Source organism: Emydura macquarii, unplaced genomic scaffold (assembly GCF_026122565.2).
Source record: "Emydura macquarii macquarii isolate MOO-44397 ecotype Brisbane River unplaced genomic scaffold, CSIRO-AGI_Emac_v2 contig_3062, whole genome shotgun sequence".
Lineage (NCBI taxonomy): Eukaryota > Metazoa > Chordata > Testudines > Chelidae > Emydura > Emydura macquarii.
Genome location: NW_027133199.1, coordinates 2,654,388 through 2,681,299, shown reverse-complemented (window position 1 = coordinate 2,681,299; position 26,912 = coordinate 2,654,388). Strand labels below are relative to the sequence as shown.

The window sequence follows — 26,912 nt, the reverse complement described above, 5'->3', positions numbered from 1 at the left end:
TTTTTTTGCATCCTTCGCCCTTTGTGTGGGGCCCTGCTGACTTTGCCTCTCACATTCGTTGGCCAACGCAACAATAAGTTACCTTGGTGAGGGATGGGTATAAAGGTATTAATGGACCTTTAGGGGACAAAATATTTCCTCTCTATCCTTTCAGCTGTTGGGGGCAGGAAGGCAGGGGTCTGCCACAGTGACTTTGTCATGTCATGTATGATTTTTATTAGTGGCAATGCTACCCTGGATGGGTCAGCAAGGGATAAAATGTCCACCATGGGGTTTGCATTGTCGGAGACCTCCTCGATTTGAAGCCCCAGATTTTGTGCCACTCTCCTTAAGAGCTCCTGGTGGGCCCTGCTGTCTTCTGCGACCAGTGCCAGTGATGACCCTGCGACTGCCTTGTCCAGGGACAAAGATGATGATGCCCTAACCGGAGCAGTCTCCTGACCCTCTGCTCCCAGAAGGTTCTGCAGTACTGGCTCATCGAGGTTGGTGCTGGGGTAGACGTCGCACTTAGTGCTGAGTGCATTGTCATATTCGGTCCAGTTTCGATGCCAAGAGGTAGGACATCCTTCAATGGGGCCGTTGGTATCTGCTCCTGGAGGCAAGTGATAGTAATCGACTCAATTGCAGTCCTTAGGCTTGGTGGTATGACCAAGGGGTCCAAAAGGCCACTGGAGTGGTATTTGCCACTGCAGCAGCCAAGGCATGGAGAAGGGCTGACCAGGCTCCAACCCCTGCTATTGCCTCCCCTCTTAGCATCAGCTTCGCCTTGTGGAATAGGACTCCACTTCGGAGTTAGAGCTGGACAACTCGCTCCTCAGGGAGTGGGGTGGTGCAGTTCCCACTGGTGCCGGGGAGATGGCGATCAAGGCATCATAGCCGGCTTCCTCTTGGATGGCACTGGATACTTCTTTTAGCATCGATGTTCTCGTGTCCACAGCACATTTGTGCCTTGGAGGAGACAGCAGTAACGTGCTCTCAATAACATCCCTGGCTGCCTCAAAGGTCTCCAGCATGGAGGGGAGCTGCAGGTCCTCCTTGCAGATCTCCCTGGGTAGGGAGTCCAAAGGAACCGGACTCGACAGGCCCCTTTCAGGGTCAGAGTCAACAACAATGCCACGACCGATGCTTGAGTGGCCCAATGCAGGTTACACTTCGCTCGAATCTTTATACCCCACTGTTTTGGGCACTGGCAAGTCCACCTTCCTCTGCTTCTTGCATGGAACAGGGGAACAGGAACAGTGCCACACCCATGAAGTGTCCCTCTGTGCCAGTGATCCATGATAGTGCCAAGGGTCTCTAGCCACAGAGTCCTTCCTCAGTCCCATCTCTTTCACGGACACCAGTGCACTCTGAACTGAGGCCGACGTACTAGTTATTGGCTTGGGTGGGCCTGGTGTTGGCTGGAGAGCAGCTTCCATAAGAAAAATCTTCAGTTTCTTTCTTCGTCATAGGTGGAATTCCCTGCAGATCTTCCAGTGATGCCTCTGATGGGTCTCCCTGAGATACTTAAGACAAATGGTATGGGGATCACTTCTGGGCATGGGCTTTTTACAAGCCTTCATGGTTTAAAATGGGGGTTTAAAAATGAGGCATGCCCTGGCCCTGGGGAAGGGGGAGTTGACCCCGACAAGCAAGGTTCTAGCTAACAAAATTAACAAGTAAGAACTACAACTAACTCGGACTATTTTACTATTTACAGGTGACAGTTCGATAACCACTAGAGAAGGGGACGCTTGCAAAGCAAGAGACGATCAATGTTCCTTCTTACAATTGCTGGAACCGAAGAGGCGGGAAGTAGGCAGGGCCCTATATAGGGTGCCATGAAAGCACAACTCCAGGACCCAACTCTATGGATACCATTACGGGAAAAATGTTCTGGCAACTGTGCACATGGTACACACACAGCTACTTGGAATCGACATGAGCAAGCACTCGAAGAAGAACTACCAATTATTGGAAGAGCCTTCAGTCACTCACTGGAGAGGTAAATGTAGTCAGAAAACAGCCCGGCTTGTTCTGTCTTCTCTGAATAAGTAGAATGATTTTTCTGACACAGCATCACTGATTCACAGGAGACCAAAGGGGGAAGGTAAGACACCAAAAGACTGCACTTTTCAGGGAAGACTTCAAAGTTCTCTGCTGAAGGAGATCCAGATCTCCTCAAACTCTCACACACACACTGAAAATTCCTCTATAAAGACATCAGAATATGGTGGGTGGAATTTTCCTACAGTTGGCTAAAATCCACAAGATATAGAGTAGCTCTATGGGGAGTAACTGTTCCAGATAACACCACCAAGATGAAGCAGAATGAGTGGAAATTGAAGGCAAAGACCGCATCCCAAACCTAACTCAGAAGCAGTAGGAGAAAATCAGGGACTCTGCTCCATGTCCTAATTTGAAGCAGATGAGTCTCAGGTGCACTGAGTTGGCACCAAAGCTGAGCTTTCTAATTCACTCAGAAGTGCGGTAAGACTGGCCTGGACACAAATGAAGCCAAGAAAAAAAGCAGAATTGAAATCCCCCAGTGTCTTAGTTGTCAAAGCATTTAAATCAGGCCTATGCTGAATACACAGATCAAAAAGCCACATCAATGCACACAAAGGACCCAGCCTCCTTGGTTTCTAGGAGATACTCCTTATTCTCTCCATCTTGCAGCCAGGTAAGGGGAGAAAAGATAACTCTTTTCCTTTTTTATTTACCTTGGAAAGGAGGGAAACCTCTTCCATCTCTTTCTAGTTGCTAGGAATGAGGTGCCACTCCTAGTTCCACCCACACACACATGGAGATACAGACAGGTGAAAGAGGGAGATCTTTTTCCATCACCTAAGTTATTCACTGCTCTGCTTGAAGCACAATATGCAGAATGTAGCTCAGACATATATGCGCATGTCCTGGAGAGCAGAGCATGCTTATGATTGGTGCTCTGTTGTCCACTTAGCCTAGTAGTCCAAGAAGAATATTAAGTGGAAGTGAAAACTATAAGGCAGGAACTGAACTCTTGTAAATATTTATCATTAAATTCAAGGAAGAAAACGAATTGTCTAGCCCTTCCGGCAGGTGACTACTTTATTGCCAAGTTAGCATCAAGAGCCAAGTGGATTTGTCACCCACACTACATACCCCACGAAATTACTAGGAGCCAATCAGTGACGGCAGTCACAGAAGTGAAAACATGGAGTTATTGAATGCTATCAGATAACAAGTTTCAATCACTAACTTGGATAGATTCAGAGTAGCAACTAAGAATTATATCCCATTACTAATCCTTTGAGACATCCAGTTCCCCCTTAAAAAGCATTTTCTTGTAAAAATAGCAAAAGCATCTTAGGAGCAGAAAAATTGTAAATGCTTCAACAATGCAGGGAGCAAAGGCTGTAGTTAGAGGGGAGAGGGAAGAATGCATCATAGGGGAAGGCAGAATTCAGGAACAGAACACAACAGGATGGATGGCAACAGCAGGACGGGAGGGTAAGCAGCACTGTGTCTGCTGCACCTAAAACAAGAAAGGAAGGAGAGAGACACAAGAAAAGAAGGAAACAGACACGTAAAAGAAAAAACATTCAGAACTCAAATCTGGAATAATAAAACTAATCTGAGATTGAAAAATTATCCCTTAATCATGTGACTATTCAAAACTTTTACTGCATAATTTAATGTGAAAGACATGATTCTATTACCTTTCTTTCGAAAGAGTGCATTTAGGTAATTTTCTGCTTGGCATTCAATCTTATCAGTGTTGGACTGGCCCTGAGATGACAGTTCCTCTGTAGGTGTTGACTGTGAAGAACCAATAATTGGTGTACGATCCTAGAAAATGTAAGATAGCAACAGATCTCAATAACGATTATCACTTGTTTTTAGAACCCAGGACATGAATGATCAGAATAAATGAGAGACCCACTAAAGAAGTTTATTTCATAGAGCCAACTTAACATTCCTCCCGTACACCCCAACCATTTGTTTTCCACAAAACAAAAAACAAACAAAACAAGAGTGTGAATCCATATGGAAAATTTCATTCTCCAAGCTCTATTTTTAGACCAAATATTTGAAAAAAAATCAGTTTCAACAATTTATATTACATTCATACTTACACTGACTGTTTCTTTGTGTAAGTTACAAAAGGAACATTTTTCATCCATAGACCAGTCAGTCAGCTCTTCTGGCTCACAGTCTTAAAAAAGAAAAACAATTAAAATGTTTTATTTAAAGATGAGCAACTATAGATTGGTTAAAAAAGGAACAAAGTGTGATCAATTACAAGGTTAAATTTCTAATCTAACATGTATTTATTAGTATGATTTAGTTGGTAGTACTCTATCCTCCAGATCAGAAGGTTTTGAGTTCAACTCCCACATCAGGATATTTGGCTCACGCTCAAAGCTGACAGTGGCGTTTGTGGGCATTATTTTCTAAATGAAAGGTAAAACCCAGTGTCTACTTTGTCTCTTGTGGTTATCCAACTCAAATTTAAAGATCTTATGTCTCTTTTCAAAAACAGCAAATTAACCTTAGAGCCCTGATTAATATTCTTCCTTTCAACAAAATATTTGAATGCTAAAGCAACTTGTAAGCAACTAATTAGGGCACACTGACTTTGCCACCATACATAAATCTACATTCTACTCTAGCATTGGATTAATATATAAAGCTTACTAGATACAATATACAGAATTACTGTGTTGATATTCTTCGAACAACCGCATTTCAATTTCAATCAATATATATAACCACTCTCTTCCTTCTTTGGTCAAAAACAAAAAACAGAGCTGCCACATGCCAATGTCTTGATTTTGCATTGCTAAATGATTCAGGAAGATTTTTTAGAAAAAGCAGTTAAAAATTACATTTTTCATGTGAACATAATATTTGTGAAAAGCTGCCAGACCAACAAATCCAGAGACGGAGTTCCTCGATCAATAGAGCAGGTACAGACAGCACGGTCAACAGTTGTGTAAACTTCCCAACAGTGCACCATACATATGTCCAACCCTAATCAAGACAACATCTCGGCGTTGGAAGGACAATTCATTTAATGTCCTCCTTGTTGTCATGACATATAGGGACACCCATTTAGTGTCAACTGCAGTGGTGATTTCTATACTGTGTATACGTGTCTATTGGGAACCGCACTGAGATCACATTTCATATAGGCCACTGAACTGTTATCAGATGGCAGCAAATTTCAAACCCTACCTTGGCAGAATTTGCACTAGCAACTTAGAGATCTAAGATCTAAACCTAATTATTAAGTCCTTGAAACATCTAATTTCCCCCAAAATGTATTTTCTTGAAAAGTTAATTAAATGCAGGCTCAGTAGCAGAAAACAGTAGTACCAAGAAGCTGAAAAATGAGCTATACATATTAAACTGACAATCAGTGCCAATAACAGTTGGATTTAATTGTGCAGACAAGACCAGACAGAATTTCTGCAGAAAAGTCTAAATTCTTAAATGATACATTGGATTTCTAAACACAACATTAATGGCTTACATACTGGAGAATGTGCCTGGTATCCAGGGCAAATACAAGTCAGATGCCACCCAGTATAAAAAGTGCATGGCATTTAAATGTCAATATGACAAGGGAATTCTGCCACCTTCCACTGAAGTAAAAGAGTTCGTCAAACTCCTTCAGAACCACAGGGTTTCTAATGAGAATTATATTTCACAAAGTATACTATTCTGAAATCTATCCACAAATTCATGTAACTAATTCTTTGCAAGTGTGTTAGAATACTAAGCATTTAACAAAGCCAGGCTCTGGAAGAAAAAGGGAAGGAAAGGAACGCATTTCAGAGTAGAGGATCTCCTCACAGAGTATGTCCTACATCCAGCAGCTTTTCATTTAAGCCAGGAGATCATAACCTAGAGTCAATTTAGGGTTTCACAAGTTAAAACCAACAGTTTAAAACTTCACGTAGAAGTCTGTGGTAGCTAGTGAAAATCATAGATGTAATATGTAATGTATAATTTCCTATGGGAAATATTTATTTAATAAAAAGGACAGGCTATTCAATTAAATATCAACATGACTAATGCAACCAGGACATTACTACTTGTATTATTTTTTATTTAGTTCAGCTTGTTTTAGCCTTTCCTACAGTATCGACATGTAAGAAAATTTTATATTGACATTTTGTTCTATATTTTATATTTGTAGTATAAAAGATATCGCGGGGAGGGGTAAAATGGAAGTTTTGACAGCTAGACCTTTTGGCAACCAGGAAGGCACAGCAGTTGGTGGGATTTGAGAAAAGCATATTAGCTGAATACTTCTGCTGGATGACTTTAGCAATTCATAACTTTTAGAGCTATTGTTTCAGGCTGTCTGCAGACTCTGGAAGACATCATCTCCTCTTTATAATTAGTTTATGTTTTTAAAGCTGTCTTTGAAACCATAGAAGAGGTTTGATTTGGTTTGTTTTACATGAAAGGTGGGATTCTGGAACTCAGTTTTGTGTCAGGGATTGAATTTTGTGTGAAATTCATCTACCTTGGAATCACGGAATATATTTGGGTCCTACTATACATAGGGCTAACTGGAGATTGTTCCTGGACTGGAATCATAGAAATATAGGACTGGAAGAGACCTCGATAGGTCCAGCCTCTAATCTAATCTAAATCCAGCCTGCTGGACTGAAGCAGGACTAAGTATTACAGGGGTGGCCAACCCGCGGCTCGCGAGCTGCATGCGGCTCTTTGGTCATACAAATGTGGCTCAGGCTCTTTGCTCTTTGAAATTGACAAGCTTTTCTGCCAGGGTAAGAGACAAGGGGAAACTGACAAGTGAAATTGACAAGCTGCCACCAACACTGAGGGATCAGCAGTGGAGGGTAAAAGACGAGGGGAAACTGAAAAGGTAAATGTAGCTCTTTGCGGCTCTTCGTCTCTGACTGGTTGGCCACCCCTGAAGTATTATCTAGACCATTCCTGACAGGTGTTTGTCTAACCTGTTCTTAAAAACCTCCAATGATGGAGATTCTACAACCTCCCTAGTTATTTCGTTCAAGTGCTTAACTACCCTCACAGTTAGGAGGTTTTTCCTAAGGTCTAACCTAAATCTCCCTTACTACAATTTAAGACCATTACTTTTTGTCTCATTCTCAGTGGTTAAGGAGAACAATTTATCATCCACCTCTTTATAACAACTTTTTACGTAAATTAAAACTTGTGTTCTTTCTCAGTTTTCTCTTCACCAGATTAAATAAACCCATTTTTTTTCAATCTTTCCTCATATATCATGTTTTCTAGACCTTTAAGCATTTTGATTGCTCTCCTCTTGACTTTCTCCACATCTTTTCAGAAGTGTAGTGCCCAGAATTGGACACAATAATCCAGTTGAGGTCTTATCAGTGCTGAGTAGAGTGGAAGAACTACTTCTTGTGTTTTCTTACAACATTCCTGCTAATACATCCTAGAATGATGTTCACTTTCTTTGTAACTGTATTAGATTGTTGACCCATATTTAATTTGTGATTTACTATAAACCCAGATCCTTTTCTGCAGTACTCCTTCCTAGGCAGTCATTTCCAATTTTGTATTTGTGCAGTTGATTATTCTTTCCTAAGCATAGTACTTTGCATTTGTCCTTATTGAATTTCATCGTGTTTCATTCAGACCATTTCTCCAATTTGTCAATATCATTTTGAATTCTAACCCTATCCTCCAAAGTGCTTGCAACCTCTCCCAGCTTGGTGATGTTTGCAAACTTTTAAGTGTACTCTCTATGCCACTATCCAAACCATTTACAAAGAAAGTGCACAGAACCAGAACAAGGACAGATTCCTGGGGGACCCAACTCGATATGCTCTTCCAGCTTGATTGTGAACCTTTGAGAAGTACTCTGTGTATGGTTTTCCAGCCAGTTGTGCACCCACCTTATATTAGGGTCATCTAGGCTATATTTCTCTAGTTTGTTTATAAGAAGTTCATGTAAGACCGTATCAAAAGCATTACTAAAGTCAAGATATATCACATCTACTGCTTCCTCCCATCCACAAGGCTTGTTACCCTGCGAAAGAAGATATTAGCTTGGTTTGACATGACCACCGCCAAATTAGGCAAGCTCGGAGGTAGTTTGTCAGCTGAGTGTGATGACATGTCTTTGTATGGCTTATGACTGCCTACAAAACAAAATTCAAACAGAAACATGTCACAGAAGCATGTCACATGTCACAGAGTTAAAAATACTGTTGACACCAAACAAAGTAACAATCAGAATAAAGAGTTAATCATCACATTCAAGTGACAGATTACCTCTCATCTTCCCTGACAAGGTGGGTATTCTTTCTAAACAATCTGAACATTTCTGTTGCTTGTGAGATGAGCTCTGTTGCTTTTGTATTTTGATAAAAAGAGAGTACAAGTGCCCTGCCAAAGAGCTTTTTCCCTTGTCCCCTAGTTCCCCCTTTATGAATATAGGATGACTGGATGACAGACCCAAGAGAAAGGATTAGAGAGGCAAGGTGGGTGAGGTAATTACTCCTTGGGTAATTCTGTGCCATAGCACACTTGCAGAATTCATGTCCCCTCACAGATTTCTTTGCTTCTGTCATGCTGGGTAGATTGTGGGGGGAGGAGAGCATTTGTCATATTGGTTAACATCAGTGTGTCAAAATCATAATAATTCATGTGAGATATGCCATGTCAGGTACTGTTAGAAAGGTTATAATATGTTAAGTCAGATGATAATACTTATGTTCATGTGTAATATGTGAAATGGAAGTTATAGATATATTTGAGATACCTGTATTTCAAATTGTGCTGCCTGGGCAACACCCCAGATAGGATGGCAGCAGGACAACAGCCTGCTGAATGGCTCATCAAGACACTCACAGATGCAAGGGGCCCAGGAAGAAACTGAAGGCATACCTGAAGAGTTACCACAGGATTGGCCCATGTGACTCTGGACTCCATTTTAGTTCTTGTAACATTCCACAAGACAGCATGGTCAAGGCCAGAGGGTATATAAGGCCAAGCCAGAGAAACCATTTTGTCTTTGTTCCTGTCCAGCTACAGCCACATACCTGCCTCTGGATCAATTCATTCTGCAGCTGAACCGAAGGACTAAGACCCATCCAGGGACTGGATGTATACCAGAGGAACTGTACAAGCCTGCAACTTCACAATTCTCCCAGAAACTGGATGTATATGGACTTTCAATCATTTGTATGTATCTGATTTGCTTTGACCCTTTAACATTTCTCTCATGGTGTGTTTCTTTCTTTTACAATAAACCTTTAGTTTTAGTTACTAAAGGATTGGCTGACAGTGTGGTATTTTAGGTAAGATCCAAACTCATATTGATCTGGTACTGTGGCTGACCCTTTGGGGTCAGAGGGAACCTTTGTAGTAAAGAGCATAGAGTTTAAACAACTAGTCTCTTTACTGGACCTAGTGCTGATTTGGGAGCTGAAATGCAGTAAAAGAGGTTGTGTGTATTGTATACTGGCTTCTGTGGGGATTCAGAAGCGCAGTTTGTGGCTGGTTGGGAAGTCTGGTTTCAGTGCCACCCGCCAGTGCTGGGAGAATCTGCTCCCTTTTTACAACCTGTCCTGACCTTGGCATTTTCAGGTGGCTACCCTGGGCACGGGATGAGTCACAGCTTCCCTGTAGAAAATGATGGGGAAGCAAATGAAAGCTGCAAGAGCGGTCACATGCCCCTCCCCAGCAGCATGGGCCTGTGATTTCTGTGCCTGGAACAGCTGGTGGAGAGGTAAATCACCACAGGAGGGTGGAGCTAGGGATGCCCATAATTGTAGTGTGGGGAGAGCACTGCCCCCAAACAGAGGCAATGCGTATGGGGCACATGGGGTCATGTACCACTGCCCCCATCCCATTTCTGCGAATGCTGAGGGATGGTGTCACTCCAGCTAGTTGACTCAGCAGCTGGATGCCACCTCCTGGATCGTAGGGCCAGTTGTGCTCCCCTTCTATGTGCGCAGGGAGTCATCCTGTTCTTTGTATAATGGTGAGTGCCTGCAGTGGGGCAGGGGGAAGAGGGCGGGGATGGGATAGAGAAATGGGTGGGGGGGAAAAAGTGGGAGCCTGACATACATTGTTCCTTGGCTGCAGCAGTTAGGGCTCCCACGTTGAACAGGCCCATCAAACCCCCACCCCGATGAGCTCCCCCTGCACCCAGACAATCCCCCCAACACCCAGATCCCCACCCGACGAAGCCCCACTCCCCTAACTTCCAGACTCCTCTGCTAAGTCTCCCACACCCAGACCCTCCCACCAAGCTTAATCTCCCCCACACCCAAACACCTCGTTCTGAGCCCCAACCATCTTCAATTGCCCCTGCACCTGGAACCCCACAACAAGCCCCCGTACATCTAAATCCCGCATTGAGCTGTCCGCACCCAGACTGCTCCACACAGAACCCTTTCACCCCACACCTGGATTCCCCCCACATTGAGCAACTCCACACTTGGATCTTGCCAGGCTGAGCCTGCCTGCCCACACCTGGTGCTCCTAGTGCAGAATGGCAGGGCCCCAGGATATTTCTGGGGCAGACCCAGCCCTTGTGCTGTGTCAGAGTCGGGTGCAGCCTCACTGCTGAGTACTTGTCCTGTGGGTAGTGGGGATACAGGATGATCTACCACCTCCGTGCATGTAGGGGCCTGTGCTCCCTCCTGTCATGCTAGAGCCTCCACATGTATTTATTTACAAATAAAATTTGCAAAATTTTAAAATATTGTAAGAAAATTCTTAATTTTTTTATGCAGAATTCCCTCAGGAGTGGGTAGTATCTTTCAATAGAAGATACCATATCTCACCCAGCTTGGCTCTTTAATATTCTGGGACCGACACAACTTACAAGAGAAAGGGTGATTTTTGCTTCCTTTGCCTTAGGGAGACTACAAACAAACTCACTCTTCTCAGCCGCACAACAGATCTTTGTGATTCTGCTGAAACTCGGTATGAAAGCATGAAAAGTGCAACCAAATGTGCCTGTGGGCTCCAATGCCAGAGATAACTATCGTCTATTGTGTATCACTAACATGAAAGGAGGTCTGGCTCCTCAAGTTTTGCATTAGTTAGTTTTACAAATTTAGTGTCCCTCTTTTGGAAGACAGCCCACTAAAGTCCTTTTTCCACAGCTCAAAATGGCATTTATCCATGAAAGACAGTTGCCAGTGCTAATTGCTAGTTTGATTAACTGGTATACACAGTATCTACATGCATCCCAGTATCTCAGGTCACTGTCCCAGGAAACTGTAGTGTAAGTTTGATCAGCTTAGCTTACCACAGAAAGGCAACCACACTGAGACTATGAGAATTGGAATAACAGCTGAAACCTGGGTTCCTCAGGCAGAAGGTATTTTTCTGTTAACCATCTTTGAAAAAGAAGAGAAGTATGAGAATGATGACACAGCTCTTTCACCAACTAGTCCCAAGGAAGGAAGCAAGCATGACAGTGATGATTCCAAGACAGAAGTTTAATATAAGTGATGCTAGTAGTGTCTTAATGCCCAATTTCATCTCAACTCTGGATAATTTAGATCACTGTCTTCCAGTCTAACAGGGTTTTAACTTGGGTGCAATATTCTGTGCATTTTTTTTTCAGGCATAGAATTTAAGTAGAAATACATTTTCCCTCTATCGATTTTTTCAGATTTGAACAATCATTTTGCATTAATGTCAATATGAGTTCTTTAATACTTCCTTGAAATATTCTTATTTACTTACAGCATCTGATAATTGACTTGTAAGTTTAAATCTTCCTTGAAGAATATCCAAAATGAAGTATTTCAATTCTTTCTTTATTCATGTTATGGTACACTGAAGTTGATGATGGTAGAATAAAAGAAGTTTCCAACTTTATCAAGATAAACTCTTTGAACTGCTTTTATGGCATAATGACCATTGATCTTTGACATATTTTGCTTGTTGAAAGATGAACAGAATGTGATTGTGTAGACTTGCTGGAAAGCCTGGAATAGGAAATTTAAATCTTCATCCTCACAGCTATGTTTTGATTAACATAATGGCATCAAAACTATCTCACTTCTGGTTCAAAAGACATTGTCATTCAATTGCAAAATATGATCTTCGTGAATCCAAAGGCAGTGATTTTCTGTACTTTTTGAAATAAGTATGAAGACTTTCTATCTTGCTACTAAAGAGTTCTTAATGTTTATCTATTACATTATGAAATGTATCATTACATAGAAAACGAGTGGTTGAATGGACTAACACTTCTTCCAACTTGAGATATGCCGAATCAGATAAATGCATAAATATGCTTGCCATATCAATCAGCAGCTTCCACATTTACTGCAGTTAGAATGAGAAACAAGCTAATAAATTTAATACTGAGATGTCTAAAAAAATAAGATGGACTAGCCAGCTTTATATAGGACAACTAGTGGCTTCACGTTTATAGTTTTATGTTAAATATGAGTGTGGGTGGACAATAAGTGTGTGTTGTGCTATGGGATTTTGTGTTGATCTGTGCAGGTGGCAAATGAAGGGTGTGTGCTGAGGTGAGAAGCTCTATGTATTTGGGATTACTGTGTGTGCAGATTGGATTGTTGGGTGGATGGTTGTACTTGGGGATTCTGCATTAAGATGTACAGCTTGCAAATCAACATTTGAAGAAGGAGAGGTTACTTAACTGTAATTGGAGGTTCTTCAAGATGTGTGATCCCTATCTATATTTCACTGAGGGGTATAGACTTGTGCCATGTGCCCAGAGCCAGTGGTTTTGAAAGTTGTATCATTCAGTGGTCTATGCATGCATCCGTGTATTGCTTCATGGTTTCGTCTAAGGTGATGAAGGGTAGGGGTAGACTGCCAACATCTCCAGTTCCCTCTCCACTGCAGACCTATTGGATACACAGCACAGGGGAAGGAGTGTTGGACTGGAATACAGATAGGGACCACACATCTCCAAAAACTTCCAGTTAAAGGTAAGTAACCTTCCCCTTCTTCTTCAAGTAATGGTTCCTATTGTATTCCACTGTGGGTGATTGACAAGCAGTACTTAAATAGGAGGAGAATGCGAGGGAGATGATAGAACCGTAGAACAGAGAACCACTGCACCGAATGAGGCATCTGTTGTGAAACCACGTACTAGAGTGTAGTGGGAGGGAAAGTATGTTCTGAACTCCATGTGGTCACCTTACATATATCTGCAAGGGGCACATCTTGTAGCTTGGCTGTGATAGATGTTTGCACTCATGTTGAATGGGTCCATATCCCACCTGGTGAGAAGCCTTCCGACAATTGATAGCAGTATATAATGCATTCAGAGACCCATTTAGAGATTCTCTGGGTGGAAACAGCCTGCACTTTAATTCTCTCCACTATGGCACCAAATAGCTTGAGAGATTTCTGGAATGGCTTTGTCCTTTGTAGGTAAAAGGCCAGAGCTCTAGGCACATCAAGTGAATGAAGTCGCTGTTCCTCATTAGAAGCGTGTGGCTTGGGGAAGAAGGTAGGTAGATGTATGGGTTGGGTTGAGGTGGAATCGGGAAACCATCTTTGGTACGAACGTGGGATGCAATCGGAGTGAGACCTAGTCTTTATGGAATGTGGCGAAGGGGGGGCGGGGAGGGTCTATTGTCATGGCTCCCAGTTCACTATCCCTCCTCACTGAAGTATTGGCAACAAGAAGAGAAGGAGCAGGAAGCCCAGTGGTTCAAAGGGAGGATTCATTAATGAGGCAAGGACTAGGTTGAGGTCTGATTGGGAAGCAACAGGTTGAATGGGCATAAAAGGCCCTTCCAGAATCAGACAGTCAAGGGGTTGGTAAAAATCAAATGCCCATTCACTGGAGGGTGGAAGGTGCTAATGGAGGCTGCATGAACTCTGATGGAGCTGAGAGCAAGACTCGAGGTTTTCAGATAGATAATTTCCTCTAAGATCATTGGGATGCCCATGGCCTGGGGGACAAGGCCTTGCTGTTGGGCCCAGGAAGTGAAATGCGCCCATTTGGCCTGATAAGAGAGTCTTGTGGAGCCCTTTCACCTACTGGAGAGGACATCTTGCACTGCCTATGAGCATTTTCTCACTAATGGAGATATTCATCCAAAAACCAAGCTTTCAGGCATACTGTCTGTGTATCCGGGTGCCTGAATCTGCCATTGTGGTTGTGTCAGCAGTTCCGGGAACATGTGGAGCAGGAGTGGAGGATGCTTTGACATGTGGAGAAGAGGGAACCAGACTTGGCAAGGCCAGAATGGCTGTCACTCTCTCCCACTAGAGTTTGTGGAGGGCATGCGGTAGGAGTGGTGATGGTGGTGGTGGGAGAAAGCGTAGTTCATTTGGTCCGACCAATCAGTGACCAAAGAGCCCCCCTCTGGAGCAATACTTGGTGCACTGGGTGTTGGTATATGATGCAAAGGGGTCTCTGGCTGGCATCCCCCAGCAAACAAAGATGTCTACAATTACCGTGTCATGTAACTCCCATCCATGGTCAGCTGTAAAATTCCTACTGAGGGCATCTAGGATAACGTTCTGGGTGCCAGGTAGGTAGGCTGCCAATAAAAGCCTATGATGTGCTATGCACCATTTTCATAGGCATATCACCTCCATGCACAGTGCCAGGGACCTTGTGCCCCCTTGTTTGTTTATGTAGTATACTGTGGGGGTGTTGTCCAACATGATGAGGATGTGGTAATAGCAGATAGCTGGTAAAAACACGTGGCATGCTTTGCACACTGTTTGAAGTTCCTGTATGTTTATGTGCATCCTGGCCTCTTGTGTGGTCCAGGAGCCTCGTGTCATGTATCTCCCATATGAGCGCCCCATTCTGCAAGAGACAAGTCTGTCATTACTGTCACACTCGGAGAAGATGGGAGGAAGGGCATCCTGAAGCAGAGACTTGTAGGAGGGTCTGTTCACCACCAAAGTGAGGAGATGAATTCCGGTGCGATGTTAAGTATACTGTTCATGGGTAGGTGTATAGGAGATTAGGCCCTTTGTAACCATAGTGGTAGACAGCTAAGGTGCAAGTGGGCAAAGTGTGTGACGTGCACACCACCATGTGCTCTGGGAGGGAAAGGCAGGTCTTGGACTAAATTGAAGGATTGGAAGTCAAGAGGCTATTTGGTCCAGTTGACTATGGAATCTGTCCCTTGGCAGATAAATTTGTGCAAAGGTCATGTTGATGTGAGCACCTATGAAACTTTTGTGAAGACTTGTGGAGCAGTAGTAAGTCCAACGGGGAGAACCCTGTACTGAAAGTGTAGAAGTCCCACCTTGAACCTCAGGCATTTTCTACAGGCTGGGTAGATGTCAATATGAAAGTATGCATCTTGCATATTGAGATCCATAAACCACATGCCTTTTTCTAGCAAGGGAATGACGGCCAAAAGCATGACTATATGGAATTTTGGCTTGCAAATCGAGCAGTTGAGGAGTTAGAGATCCAAAATTGTGGCTGAGGACTCGGAGATCCAAAATTGGTTTCCATCTCTACTTCTTCTTGGGTATCAGGAAGTAGTTGGAACAGAACCCTATGTCCTGAAAGGCTGGAGGGACTGGTTCCACTGCTCTTCTCTGCAGTAGGGAGTCCACCTCTATAGTAAGAATATTGCCATGAGTGTGATCTTGGGGGGTGAGTGTGTGAAAGAAGCATCATTAATCTTGATGGTGGAGCCGCATCAAATGACATCAAGAACATTGTCATAGCTCTCCATGCTGGTAGAAAGAGCTTGAGACAACCCCTAAAATAAGTGGATGGGTAGGTATGTTGGTGTATGGAGTGGTTGACGGCTCTGTAGTTGCACTCAGAAAAACTATTTTCATGATGATTGACTGCATTGTGCAGAGGTCTGTGTTGCTATAATAGGTGGACAGGATCTCTGTACCTTAGGGCTCCTTCTGAGAATGGTTCATAGGCTCAGTGGTGGTAGAAATGTGGTATTCTATAGCGTTGGCTAGGTGGTAGACAATAACATTTTCTCTTTGGTGAAGGTGTACAAATACCCAAGGATTGTAAAGTGACTCTAGAGTCTTTTAGCGAGTGTAAGGAATCATCAGTTTTCTGACTGAAAAGGTGCGAATTGTTAAAGGGAAGGGCCTCAATTGTTTTCTGCACCTCTTTGGGGAAACTTGAGTAGTGTAACCAGAATTCTCTCCTCGTGACTATTCCCATTGTTAATACACATGAGGATGTGTCTGCAGAATCAATTGCAGTCTGAAGTATGAACCTGGTGACCAACTTGCCTTCCTGTAAAGTTGCCTGGAAGTGATTATGATCCTGCTGGGGTAACTTGTCTGAAAATTCTTCCATGCAGCCATAGTTTATAAAGTCATACTTGGCCAACAGTAGTCCAAGTAGTTAAAGATCAGGAACTGTAGGCCAGCCAAGGATCAGACCTTTCAACTCATAAGGTTCCAGTCTGTCAGGGAGAAGCAGGACTGTTGTTGTTTGGTCCACAATGATGCACCAAGGAGTTAGGGGGAGGATGTGAAAATAGAAATTCTGACCCGTAAGTGGGGACTTTTCTCGGCCCCCTTCAGGGTCAGTGCGCACATGGCCAGGGTGTGCCACAGAGTGTGCACCGGTTGAAGAATGGCCTTATTGATTGGCAGAAACACCCTTGCCGTTACCAGTGCATGCAGAATGTTTAGTAACTGATGCTAACTGTCCTGCACCTCTTCTAGTGGGACTCAAAAGCACTGGCTATCCTCCATGGCAGCTCTTGAAACTGTCGGTAGTCATCTGCTGGGGAGGAAGGTGTCGATGACACAGCAGCATCTGAAGATGACAATGGGAGTCTTTCCAGATCCGCTAGAACCGTCAGAGCCAGGCTAATCGATGCATTATCTAACCCCATTTCCAAACATCATTCGGACGAAGTTTGTGGAGGCGAGATGGGGGGAGTCCTCCAGGGCCAAACAGTACCACTGTGAAGGTGAATACTGATGCCATGAACTCCAATACAGCCAACCAGTTGAGCATGCTGCTGTTCAACCTATATAAAGGAGCCTGGTACCAGCTCCATGTGTAAGGCAAAGTAGGGAACTGCCACGGTGCCATCAGAACTCTTCAGCAGTTGTGCTTCTGGAACAGGAGTGGTGGGCTGTGTCGAATATTCATATCCTGAGAATCAGAGGAATCTGTGACTTCCACAAATGGCAGTGCCGACTGAGCTGTCGGAACAGGGTGCATCAGAGTGGTATGGGTGGCAGAAGTAGTGCAGAGGAAGGAACCCTCCGAGCAGGTGAGCACAACTGAAGCATGTGGAGACCTCAGCGCCTCCAAGGCAAATAGTTTGTGGGGGCCAGAAACACTTCCGAGTCTCCCCAGAGTCAGTGGTATCTGGTCTGTTGATGGAATTGGAACCGTCTGTCTCAGAACCGACGGTTGACGGGATGGCAGCGGAGGAAAAGCGTTTTCCTCATCACAGTTTCTCCTCTAATAGCAAGAGAAAAAAGCAAAAACAAAGCAAAGCAACCAAAAAAAAAAAAAAGAGAGCGAGAGAGACACACACACACACATCAAGTGATACAGCATCAAGTGAACCAACTGATTTGTTTGTGGGGCCAAGAGGTTCTCTAACGGATTGGGAGAAAAGGCAAGAAAAGCTTGTTAATAATGAAAATAAATAAAGATCCAGAAGGAACAGGTAAAGAGTAATGAATCTTTGAATCTACTCATGCAGTCAGAAACTGAACTGTTCAATAGGTGGTGAGAGAAGAAACATGAAGTCTGAGGGACTAACTGATGCAAGAAGCTTCAAACTCCTCCACGAGTACTCCTTCAGTACCTTGAAGGTACTCAGAAATGAATGTATTATTTCTAAACATAAAACTGACAATAGGAGAAAGAAGTATTGTTGCAACCATGTTGGTCCCAGGATATCAGAGACAAGGTAGGTGAGGTAATATCTTTTTTTGGACCAGCTTCTGTTCATGAGAGAAACAAGCTTTTGAGCTTACGCAGAACTCTTCTTCAGGTCTGGGAAACTTACTCAAAGTGTCACAGCAACATACAAGATGGAAGAGACTGTTTAAGTTGGTCTAATAAAAGATATTACCTCATCCACTTTGTCTCTCTAATAGGACAAAAAACTAAGACCCAATTCAGCAAGATACTTAAGCATGAATTTAAGTATCTTGCTGAAATGAATCCCATGCGAAGAGATAAAAATGATCAAATGCATTGTCATTCAGAGGTAGGATGATGTGGAACTAGTCAGTTGTAACCAGGAGTTCCATTGCTAAATCACAGTCAAAAAGATCCTGACCACTGAAGCAATGGATGTGAACTTAATACCTCAAGCAAGCACAAGATGACCTTTAATGTGTTCATCAATTTAGAACTTTTAGATCAAGGGAGCTTTTGTCAAACCTCCTGGATGCAACTGTAATACCAATAAATACATTCTTTAAAAATATAGTGGTAAAGCACTCCAGCCTGGCTCTCTTCCCCTCTGGCAGTTTCATGGTCTAATGTGCTGCTGCTGCAGCAGCAGGGGCATGAACCCAGCAGAGGTGTCAAACATATAGCCCATAGGCTCAGAACAGTGATTCAGGCATGTTGCCAAAATTTTACTGAGGAACGCAAGTGAGAAGGGAAATGGCAATTTTTAACACTATATATCTCAGCCAAATCTGAATGGAATTTCATGGGACACAGAAAAGGCACTTCTGCAATCCAAGGGAAATTCTCTATGTCAAATATCAAAGGCATGTTGTAAACAAGGGAAATGTGAGACCTTTTCAAAGAAAAGATTACACAAATTCTTTATAATGGAAAGTGTTTGACAGGCTAAATACAGGGGTCACTACCAGCTCCTCTATAATATATCTCCTATACATAAATGCACCTATTACGTAGAAGTGAGATCACACTGTCATGCAGATTATCATGTTCCTTTGCCTGCATCACCTACATCCTACCCATTATCACTACTAACATTCCATACTTCTGAACGGCTTTCAATCCACTTACAAAACAACTATAAAAAGATTTTTCTTCCTCCCATGTTCTAAATTTAAAAATTCCAATGGCTAGGAATATTAAAATCTTGGACCACTAATAGGTTTAAAATCTAGTATCTTGTGCCCCACTAGTACATATGTCTAGAAAAGGCGTTCTTTATGCCATTAGAAAGTCAGGAATGATCCCTTCCCAAATGGTGAAATGTATTTGTTTCTACCACAGTACTCAGTACCGTATCAGACCCAAAACTGTGACATTCTGGAAAAGTTATTTTTAGGAAGATGTAAAACTTACATAAATGTCTTATCTCTTGGACTGATGGCACACCTGGCTTTACAGGTGGAGGGAACACAAAGAACAGTAACAACAAACAAAAATGGTTACAATTTTTAAGATATTTTTTCCCTGAAAAAATATGATAAATAAATGCAAAAGATATAAAATGATGGAACAGTGTGTCAAAGATTTTACTGACATAAAATGATTTGCATAACTTAATGGTGGAGTTGCCACCTTCAAGTAATGCAGTTATCCAAATTCATTCTAATGAAGCTTTTATAGCATACTACACTATATCCATTTCACAAACTGCCAATAGCATAACACTTACGATACAGTAACAAATTGGGAGGCAATGACAGGTGAGATAAGGGAAAAGATTTTGAATGGCTAAGGGGCTTTAAAAAGAGCAAGTTTTCTTAGTAAAGTATGCAAATGGACTTGACAACGTCCTTTCTTTTTAAAAATTCAGGAAAGTTCATGCAGGCTTCCCCTATGCTGTTTTAGTGACAAACCATTAATATGGCTCCATCATTTACTAACATCACACCACAAAGTACACTTTTTTAAAATTCAAGTTGATAGGAAAAATTCATAACTTTAGTTATTCCAGAAGAACTCTGCAAACTTGGAAAAAGATGAAGTCATACGGATGCTCAAAGAAGACTGTATTATAAAAATTAGGTTAGTCTTTTAAGAGTAGGTGATTATGCAAAACAAATTGCTGTTAAGAACCTCATGATTCCTAAATTAATTCTGATAGCAACAGTGTCAGAGAACTGAGCTGTTTGCCTTCCTTTTCTAAAAGTTGCTCCCCAAAACCCAAAAAGAAGTTAATAAGAGATACAATATTCCAGAAAAGAAAATCTTTCCTGTGCCAGCTACTTAGGGATGCCTAGTTAATCCAGACAATTCATTACTAAGAAGTTACAGCTACTGTATTTGCTTGAAATTCTGTATATGTACACTAAGTATGAGGATTGGAAGGAGGCTAAGATGTAAAATGCATTAGGGAAAGCACAATAAAGTTTCACAGTTACAGATTTCCTTCTCAGACTTCAATAAATGCTTAAAAGAAATTTTCTAACTAAGAGAAAAGCTAGTAAATAAAACCCAGTGAACTAAATACTGAGTCATTTACCTTCAAATAAACTGAGGTCTCTTCGTAGCCTTGGTCCATAGAGCCCTTCTAAAATACTTTCAAAACCTGAAAACAAAAGAGACATTTAAATGGATGAACAAAATCTTTGCCTCAAAATAAATCAAACACAAAAGCCACAACTAGACAAAAACTTTTTAAATATATGTTGCAACTAAAAATTGTTACAATTTACCATTTAGAAATATTTATTCTTTCATCTCTAGTGCTGTTCAACAGAATTAGGAGATCAACCTAAGACAAGGCAATTGCCATCTGTACCGAATCAGCCTTTTAAGCCATGCCCCAACAACCTTATCAGACTTAAAATAACCACTTAAAGGTGAGACGATTAACCTCATAGTGTCTCCACAAAATGAAGTAATATCTTGATTTCACTGAGAGGTAAGTTCCTCCATGACAAAAATGTGAGCTTCAAAATATAAAATTCTCAGCTTTGATCTTCAGAATTATATAACTTGAATATGCATTCCTACAAATGTATCAATTATACACTTTTCTAGATCAATATAAAGCTTGTTTCCTCTTTTTGAATTATATCTGAAATTATACAACGGTGGGGGTGTTTTTTTGCATCTCCCAAGAGTTCTCCCTAGTCTCACACACATTTTTTTAAAAATTAAGGATGAGACAAATTCAATTATTTTCAAAATTTACCAGTTTACCTTAGGTATCTGGAAATATCAATTCCATAATGGAGGAAAAGATGATGTGTCAGGAGGTGACTGACAAGAGGAAGCAAAAGAGGTGGTTCAAGTCTACTGTTGGAGGGTAAGGAGAGGTTTCTAACACTGTGCTTGAGTGGCAGGATGGAATCTTGGGCTATGTGCACACTACAGCTTAAGTCAGTATAAGTTATGTTACCCAGGAGTGATGTAAGTTGTACTGATCAAAGCACCAGTGTGGACAGTGCTATGTCAACAGGAGAACTGCTACCGCCGCTTGCAGGGGCTGGAGTAATCAAGTCTCCAGTCTGCTTAGAGCATCTGCACTTGTAGGTACAACAGTGGCACAGCTGCATCTAGGCAGCTGCTCCACTGTAAGCTCTGTAGCATAGCCATTGCCTAAGTATATTTAAAATGAGTACTATAGTGTTGCAACTGCTCCCAATTGCTTTTTTTATCCCTTCTACTACAAACTTCTATATAATAAATTAATTTTTAGCTAAGGGGAATATTAAAAGTAGTATCTGAAGCTTTAATTATTGGTAGTCAAGCACAGTCCTTAATAAAGATGTAGTTAAAGCACTCTTTTATCTTTCCACTCCACAGATCACTCTTATGATGTGGCCAATTACCATTTATATAGCATAACCAGAATTTCAAACTTACTCTCCCCAACCTGGATGTACTACATGGCAATGTACTACAAATCAAAACCTTATTTTATTCAGCAGGACTACATCGACACTACATCGAAAAAGGCGTTTTAACATATGTTAATTGGTGTAAAATCTTAGTATAGGCAAGGCAAGTTGTAATTTTAACACATTAGTTGGTCAAGATAAACCCTAGACTCCCCTCTAAGGCTTATCTTAACCAGCTAACACGATAAAGGTAGAAAAAAAGATTGTAGCTGAAGTTTTCACGTTAGCTGATTGAGATAAAATTTAGGGGAGAGCCCAGGGTTTTTCCTGACCAGCTAACATTTAAGAAACACAGATTGCCTCGTCTACACTAGAATTTTAACATGTTAAAATACAACTGTTTTCTTAGTGTAAACATGGCCATATATAGCAACAAAAGGTTAGCTAACTGACTACATTATTGTCTCCCTCTTCAGAGATATTTTACCAATTTGGCAACAAAAATCCAAAGTTACTGCAATTAAATACAAATAATTACATTGAGTAACATTAACTAACTGAGAAACAACTAATATTAATAGATGATGCCTTCATGTTGGTGTGAGAAACCCATCTGACTAAGATTAAAACTGGCAGAAAACCAACAAAAGGCAAGCAAATTTGACAGTAAGGCAGCAATAATGTCCTTGATTCAGAAATGTGGGCCAATGTACTGTTGCATGTTTCATGTATAATACTGTTACCCCGTCTGACCCAAGTGATCAACCATTTTTTAGAATCTTGTGATTGTTTCCACTAACAGAAAAAAAATGATGGAGTCACTTATTTCTTTGATACAATCCTGTTTATTTACAAAAAACATACACAAAGTCCTGCTTCCCTGAACACAGCAGGAATCCAACTATAGGGACAGTTTTTTGCTCACAATTCCAAATCTCTTGCAGTTGATATTCTGCCCAAAAAGTTTCCTCTCTTTGCTCTCTCTCAGGTCCATGCTACCAGCGCTTTCCTATTTCCTTCTGTGTCTGCTTCCCTCTCAGACAAACACAGTGTCACCAAACACCACCCAGCCCCCTGCATTTGCATTCAGGCCATAGCAAAGTTCTTCCATCCACACAGCTCCACTTCTGACCAACTCTGAATGTGGTCTATGTTTTGGGTGGATGCCCCCTATTTTTTTCAGCTATCTTACTCCAGAAAGGAGCTTAACTGCTTCTCAGGCCTGGTCTACACTGGTGGCTTAATTTGAATTAAAGTCCCTTAATTCAAATTAATTACTCCTGCGTCTACACTTGCGCATTGTTAATTCGAACTAAGGAGCCTTTAAAATTGAATTAATAAAACCACCTCTGCAAGTGGATTAGCACCTGAAGCGCATCAGTTAATTCGCATTAGTGTGAGTGTGGATGCAATGGGACTTAATTCGAATTAATTGGCCTCCAGACTGTATCCCATGATGCCCCATTTCAGTACCCTCTCCCAAAGCAGCCCTGGGAAGATTTAAATCTTCATTTCCTGTGGTGAATGGGTTTAATATCCAAGCTGCGATCACCCCCCCCCCCCCCCCCACACACACAACAAGCCCTTTGCAGTTTGTCTCTTTAAGGTTTGAAAGATTTCACCATCCACCCTTCTCCCCGTGTGGTGAATGCGTTTTAACTGCCCAGCAAGCCCTTTGCAGTTTGTCCCTTTAAGATTTATGCCTTTGAAAGTTTAGCCCTTTAAAGTTTGTCCCTTTGAAATATTTCACCACCCACCCCCTTCCCCGCATGGTGAATGCGTTTTAAATGCCTGCAGTGAGAGGAAATTCTTTGCTACATTGTTTCAGTGTTCAATCATGGAAATTGATACTTTCTTAAGAGTTTATTCACAGTGCTACATGTGGATACATTATATCATGCTTTCCATCAGTGAAATGGAAACATTTGTATCACTGTATTAATATACTAACTGACTCCGTTGTTATTTATCTTACATTCTACAGACACCTGTAGAATCAAAATCAAAGGCAAGCAATATACATCAGGTGGTAGGGGAAGCATAAAAGGCAAACAGCATGCAGGTGGGGGGGGGGGTTCGTTTGGTGAAGGAAAAAATCAAAGGCAAGCAATATACAGGGGATGGTGGGGGGAGCAGAAAAGGCAAACAGCATACAGTTCTAAAGTAATCCAGGATAAATTGTGAAGTATTTGTCACGGTCAAAATGAGAGCATAGTTCAGCTGGCTCCTTGTGTCTGCAGCAATGGCGATCAAGGGAGTAAAAAAACAGCATGAAAATCCTTTTCCTGTTTGTTTGGGGGTGGGGGAAGCAGCACTGCATCCTGGGATGATGACACTCGTCACAACAGCCTCTATGGTTAGTTGCACTGTGGGATAGCTTCCCACATTGCACTGCTTTCTAATTCAAATTAAGGCTGGCCAGTGTGGATGCAAGAAAGCAGCACAAACACTGTAGTGTGGACAGTCTGCAGCGCTTTCTATAAATCGCTTTCTGTAATTCGAATTAAGCTAATTCGAATTAGTGCTCCAGTGTAGACATAGCCTTACACTTATCCCAAATGAGGGGAGATTATTATACCCACCCGCTTCAAGAAGGTTTCACCCAGCCTGCAGCAGAACACCCCACTCCCACTCCATTCTCATCTTTGCCCATTGCTCCACTGGAGTCCAAAATGGTGATGCCCTGTATGATCTATCCCAAAGAGAAAGCAAAGAAACAAATCACAAATTACAAATGGCACAAGTTTATCTATTTACATATTTACAGTGTTTTTGCCAAGATACTTTCACACCAATCCAAACTGATTTTACTCCCAACCAAATCTCCTGGGAGTTTCTCCTCCTGCCCAATTTTCTTTCAGCCACTCAGGAGAGGTCTGTTTCATTAAGACATTGAGGAATGCTTATTTTTTCTATGAAAAATGCAGTCTAGGACAGTCACTGCTTGCGAGTGTGCAAGGATGGTGTGAATTTGTGGATCTCTAGAATTTCTGTATAACACTTTAGATTCAAAGTTTCTCCCTTGTTCTGTTTGTAACTCACACAAAAGTCAAACCCGACAAAGAATCCATTAATTGAAAACTTTGCTACTGTCACAGACTCTTGGTTCCGTAGTAGCTAAATTCAGGCCATTTTTGTAAAAGCAGTCTATGACTGCCAGCAAAGACTGATTTCCAGATTCTGTCTCAGGAAAGACCCGTACAGATCAACATCAGTATGCTCCATTGGTGCTTCCACAAAATACTGCTGGCATATTGGCTTGCCCTGTCTTGTGAGGGCAGGAAGAAGCCTTCTTTGCAATGCAAGCATCAAATTTCTACATCCTGCTTGCATTTTATCCAAAGAATTTTTCTCTAAGTTAAGCTAACGTCTTTTACAAGCCCACAATGTCCAGTAGTTTTAAAATCATGACATAACCTCAGAACCTCTTTTTCAATATATGTGGCAAATCAGCTGATACCTGGCACCTATCACTCACTGTTCTTCTGCCCCATCTTCTGTACAATATTTTGACTTTAAGTTCCAAGCTTTCACACTTTGACCAAGAAGTCCAATTTTTACTGTGGTATTTGGAGAGGATACTACATGCCAGTGTCTATGTTTGCCAAATGATTTTCCAGTCACACTTTCTGATATCAGAATCCTCTTTTTGGGAAGCTTTTAACTGCTCTGGAATCCATACTTGCAATTCCACATCTACTGTCCCAGTGGATGAACCAGGAACATTTGCACTTTTGCAAATTATGGGCAGAGAGCAGACAACCATTTCTTTCTGAGCACATTTGTTCCCTTGAGCAACCAATTTCTTGCTCTTCTGCTTAGGGAAGTGTTTGCAGTTAACCTCAAAACAAGACAATCTAGACTCAGGATCAGCAGCATTACCATGTTTGTGCCCGGGGTTGTGCGTGACTGTGAAATCATAACTCTGCAGTTCTTCCAACCTTCTAGCAAGTTGCCCCTTAGGATATAAATAGCTATTACAGGGATACATGGCCAGTTCTGATACAAACATCCTCTCATTCAAATAGTGGTGAAAATGTTCTACAGATTTAACTACTGCTAGGATTTCCTTTTGGATTGTGCAATAATCTGTCTCTGGACAATGTACTCAATTGTTGTAAACAAATTTTACAACAAAAAAATTGTAAAAATTGTTGTAAGTCACCATCCTACCAAGTCCTTTGTGTTCTTATGTCAATACTGCCCCAAATCACAAAACTAGCATCTACGTTCAACATAGAAAAGGCTTTAAAATACAGGCATGCTAAAACAGAAGTAGTCACAAAAGCCTTTTTCAACTCTGAAAATGCTAAATCACATTCTGTTGATTACTGAAATGGTTTCCCTTTCTCATCCAACCTATGCAAGGGATTTGCAATATTGGCAAACTCACAAATAAACTTTCTATAATAGGACCACAGCCCTCCAAAACTCTGAGCATCTGAACGTGTCTGGCTGGCCAGTTCTGTACAGCCTCAATTTTCTTTTCATCATGGAAATTCTCCTCCGCCCTAACTATGTGCTCAAAAGGTAAATTATCTCTTGGAAAAACATGTTTGGGGAGTACAATTTCACCTTGTCTCTCTAATATCTTGGGACTAACATGGCTACAACACCACAAACAATTTCAGACTGGCAACCTTAAGGTTATCACAGACCATTTTTAAACGCATCAACTCCTTTTCAAAGGTTTTAGCTTGCACCAGAATACCACGTAGATAGCCCATTTGTTAAGAACATCATGCATTGCAATAGCCTCTCCATTACCCTCTCTAAAGTGGTTGGTGCATTGCACAAGCTGAAAACCATCACATTAGATTGTCACAGGCCTTGTCCTGTTGCAAAAGTAGTCTTTTCCCTGTCCTTTATATCCAGTTCCTAGTATTCACTCTACGGTCCAGTGTAGAAAACCAGATTGCACTTGTCAAGGAATCTTGGGTACCATCTATTTGTAGTAATGGATGGGAATCCAAAAGTTATTTCATTTAGTTTTCTGTAGTCCACACAGACTCTGCTGCTGCCATCTTTTTTCTTAAGCGGATGAGTGAGGCCCTCTCAAGTCTGTCTTTCTGATACATGTACTCAATGGCCTATAAAGCCTCTTCCCTCTTTGATACTCATAAATAAATGACAAGGTGGTTGTTAATGGGCCATTTTCCTGCAGTATCAATCTTGTGACAGAGTAGTGCAGCCCAGCTTATACCTTCGTTGAACTGGAAGAGCACTTTCTCATTTCTAACCAGAAAGTCTCTTAGACTGTC

At 41.7% G+C, this 26,912-nt stretch overlaps 1 protein-coding gene across 10 annotated transcripts in view; it reads right to left on the bottom strand.

The window, feature by feature from the left end:
• LCORL (ligand dependent nuclear receptor corepressor like) overlaps nt 1-26,912 on the bottom strand; it is a 170,859-nt gene that overhangs the window by 81,100 nt on the left and 62,847 nt on the right. For 9 of the 10 annotated variants that reach the window (XR_010916652.1, XM_067530361.1, XM_067530358.1 and 6 more), the window contains exons 2-4: nt 20,328-20,393; nt 4,098-4,177; nt 3,681-3,810 (exon numbers count right to left, since the gene is read on the bottom strand). Coding sequence is in view for 8 of the 10 variants with exons in the window: in XM_067530361.1 (XP_067386462.1) it covers nt 3,681-3,810; nt 4,098-4,177; nt 20,328-20,393 (276 nt within the window). In the remaining 2 variants the exon portion in view is untranslated. Of the gene's footprint in view, nt 1-3,680; nt 3,811-4,097; nt 4,178-20,327; nt 20,394-26,912 lie in introns of those variants that run through there. The other variant, XM_067530359.1, reaches the window with a different exon arrangement.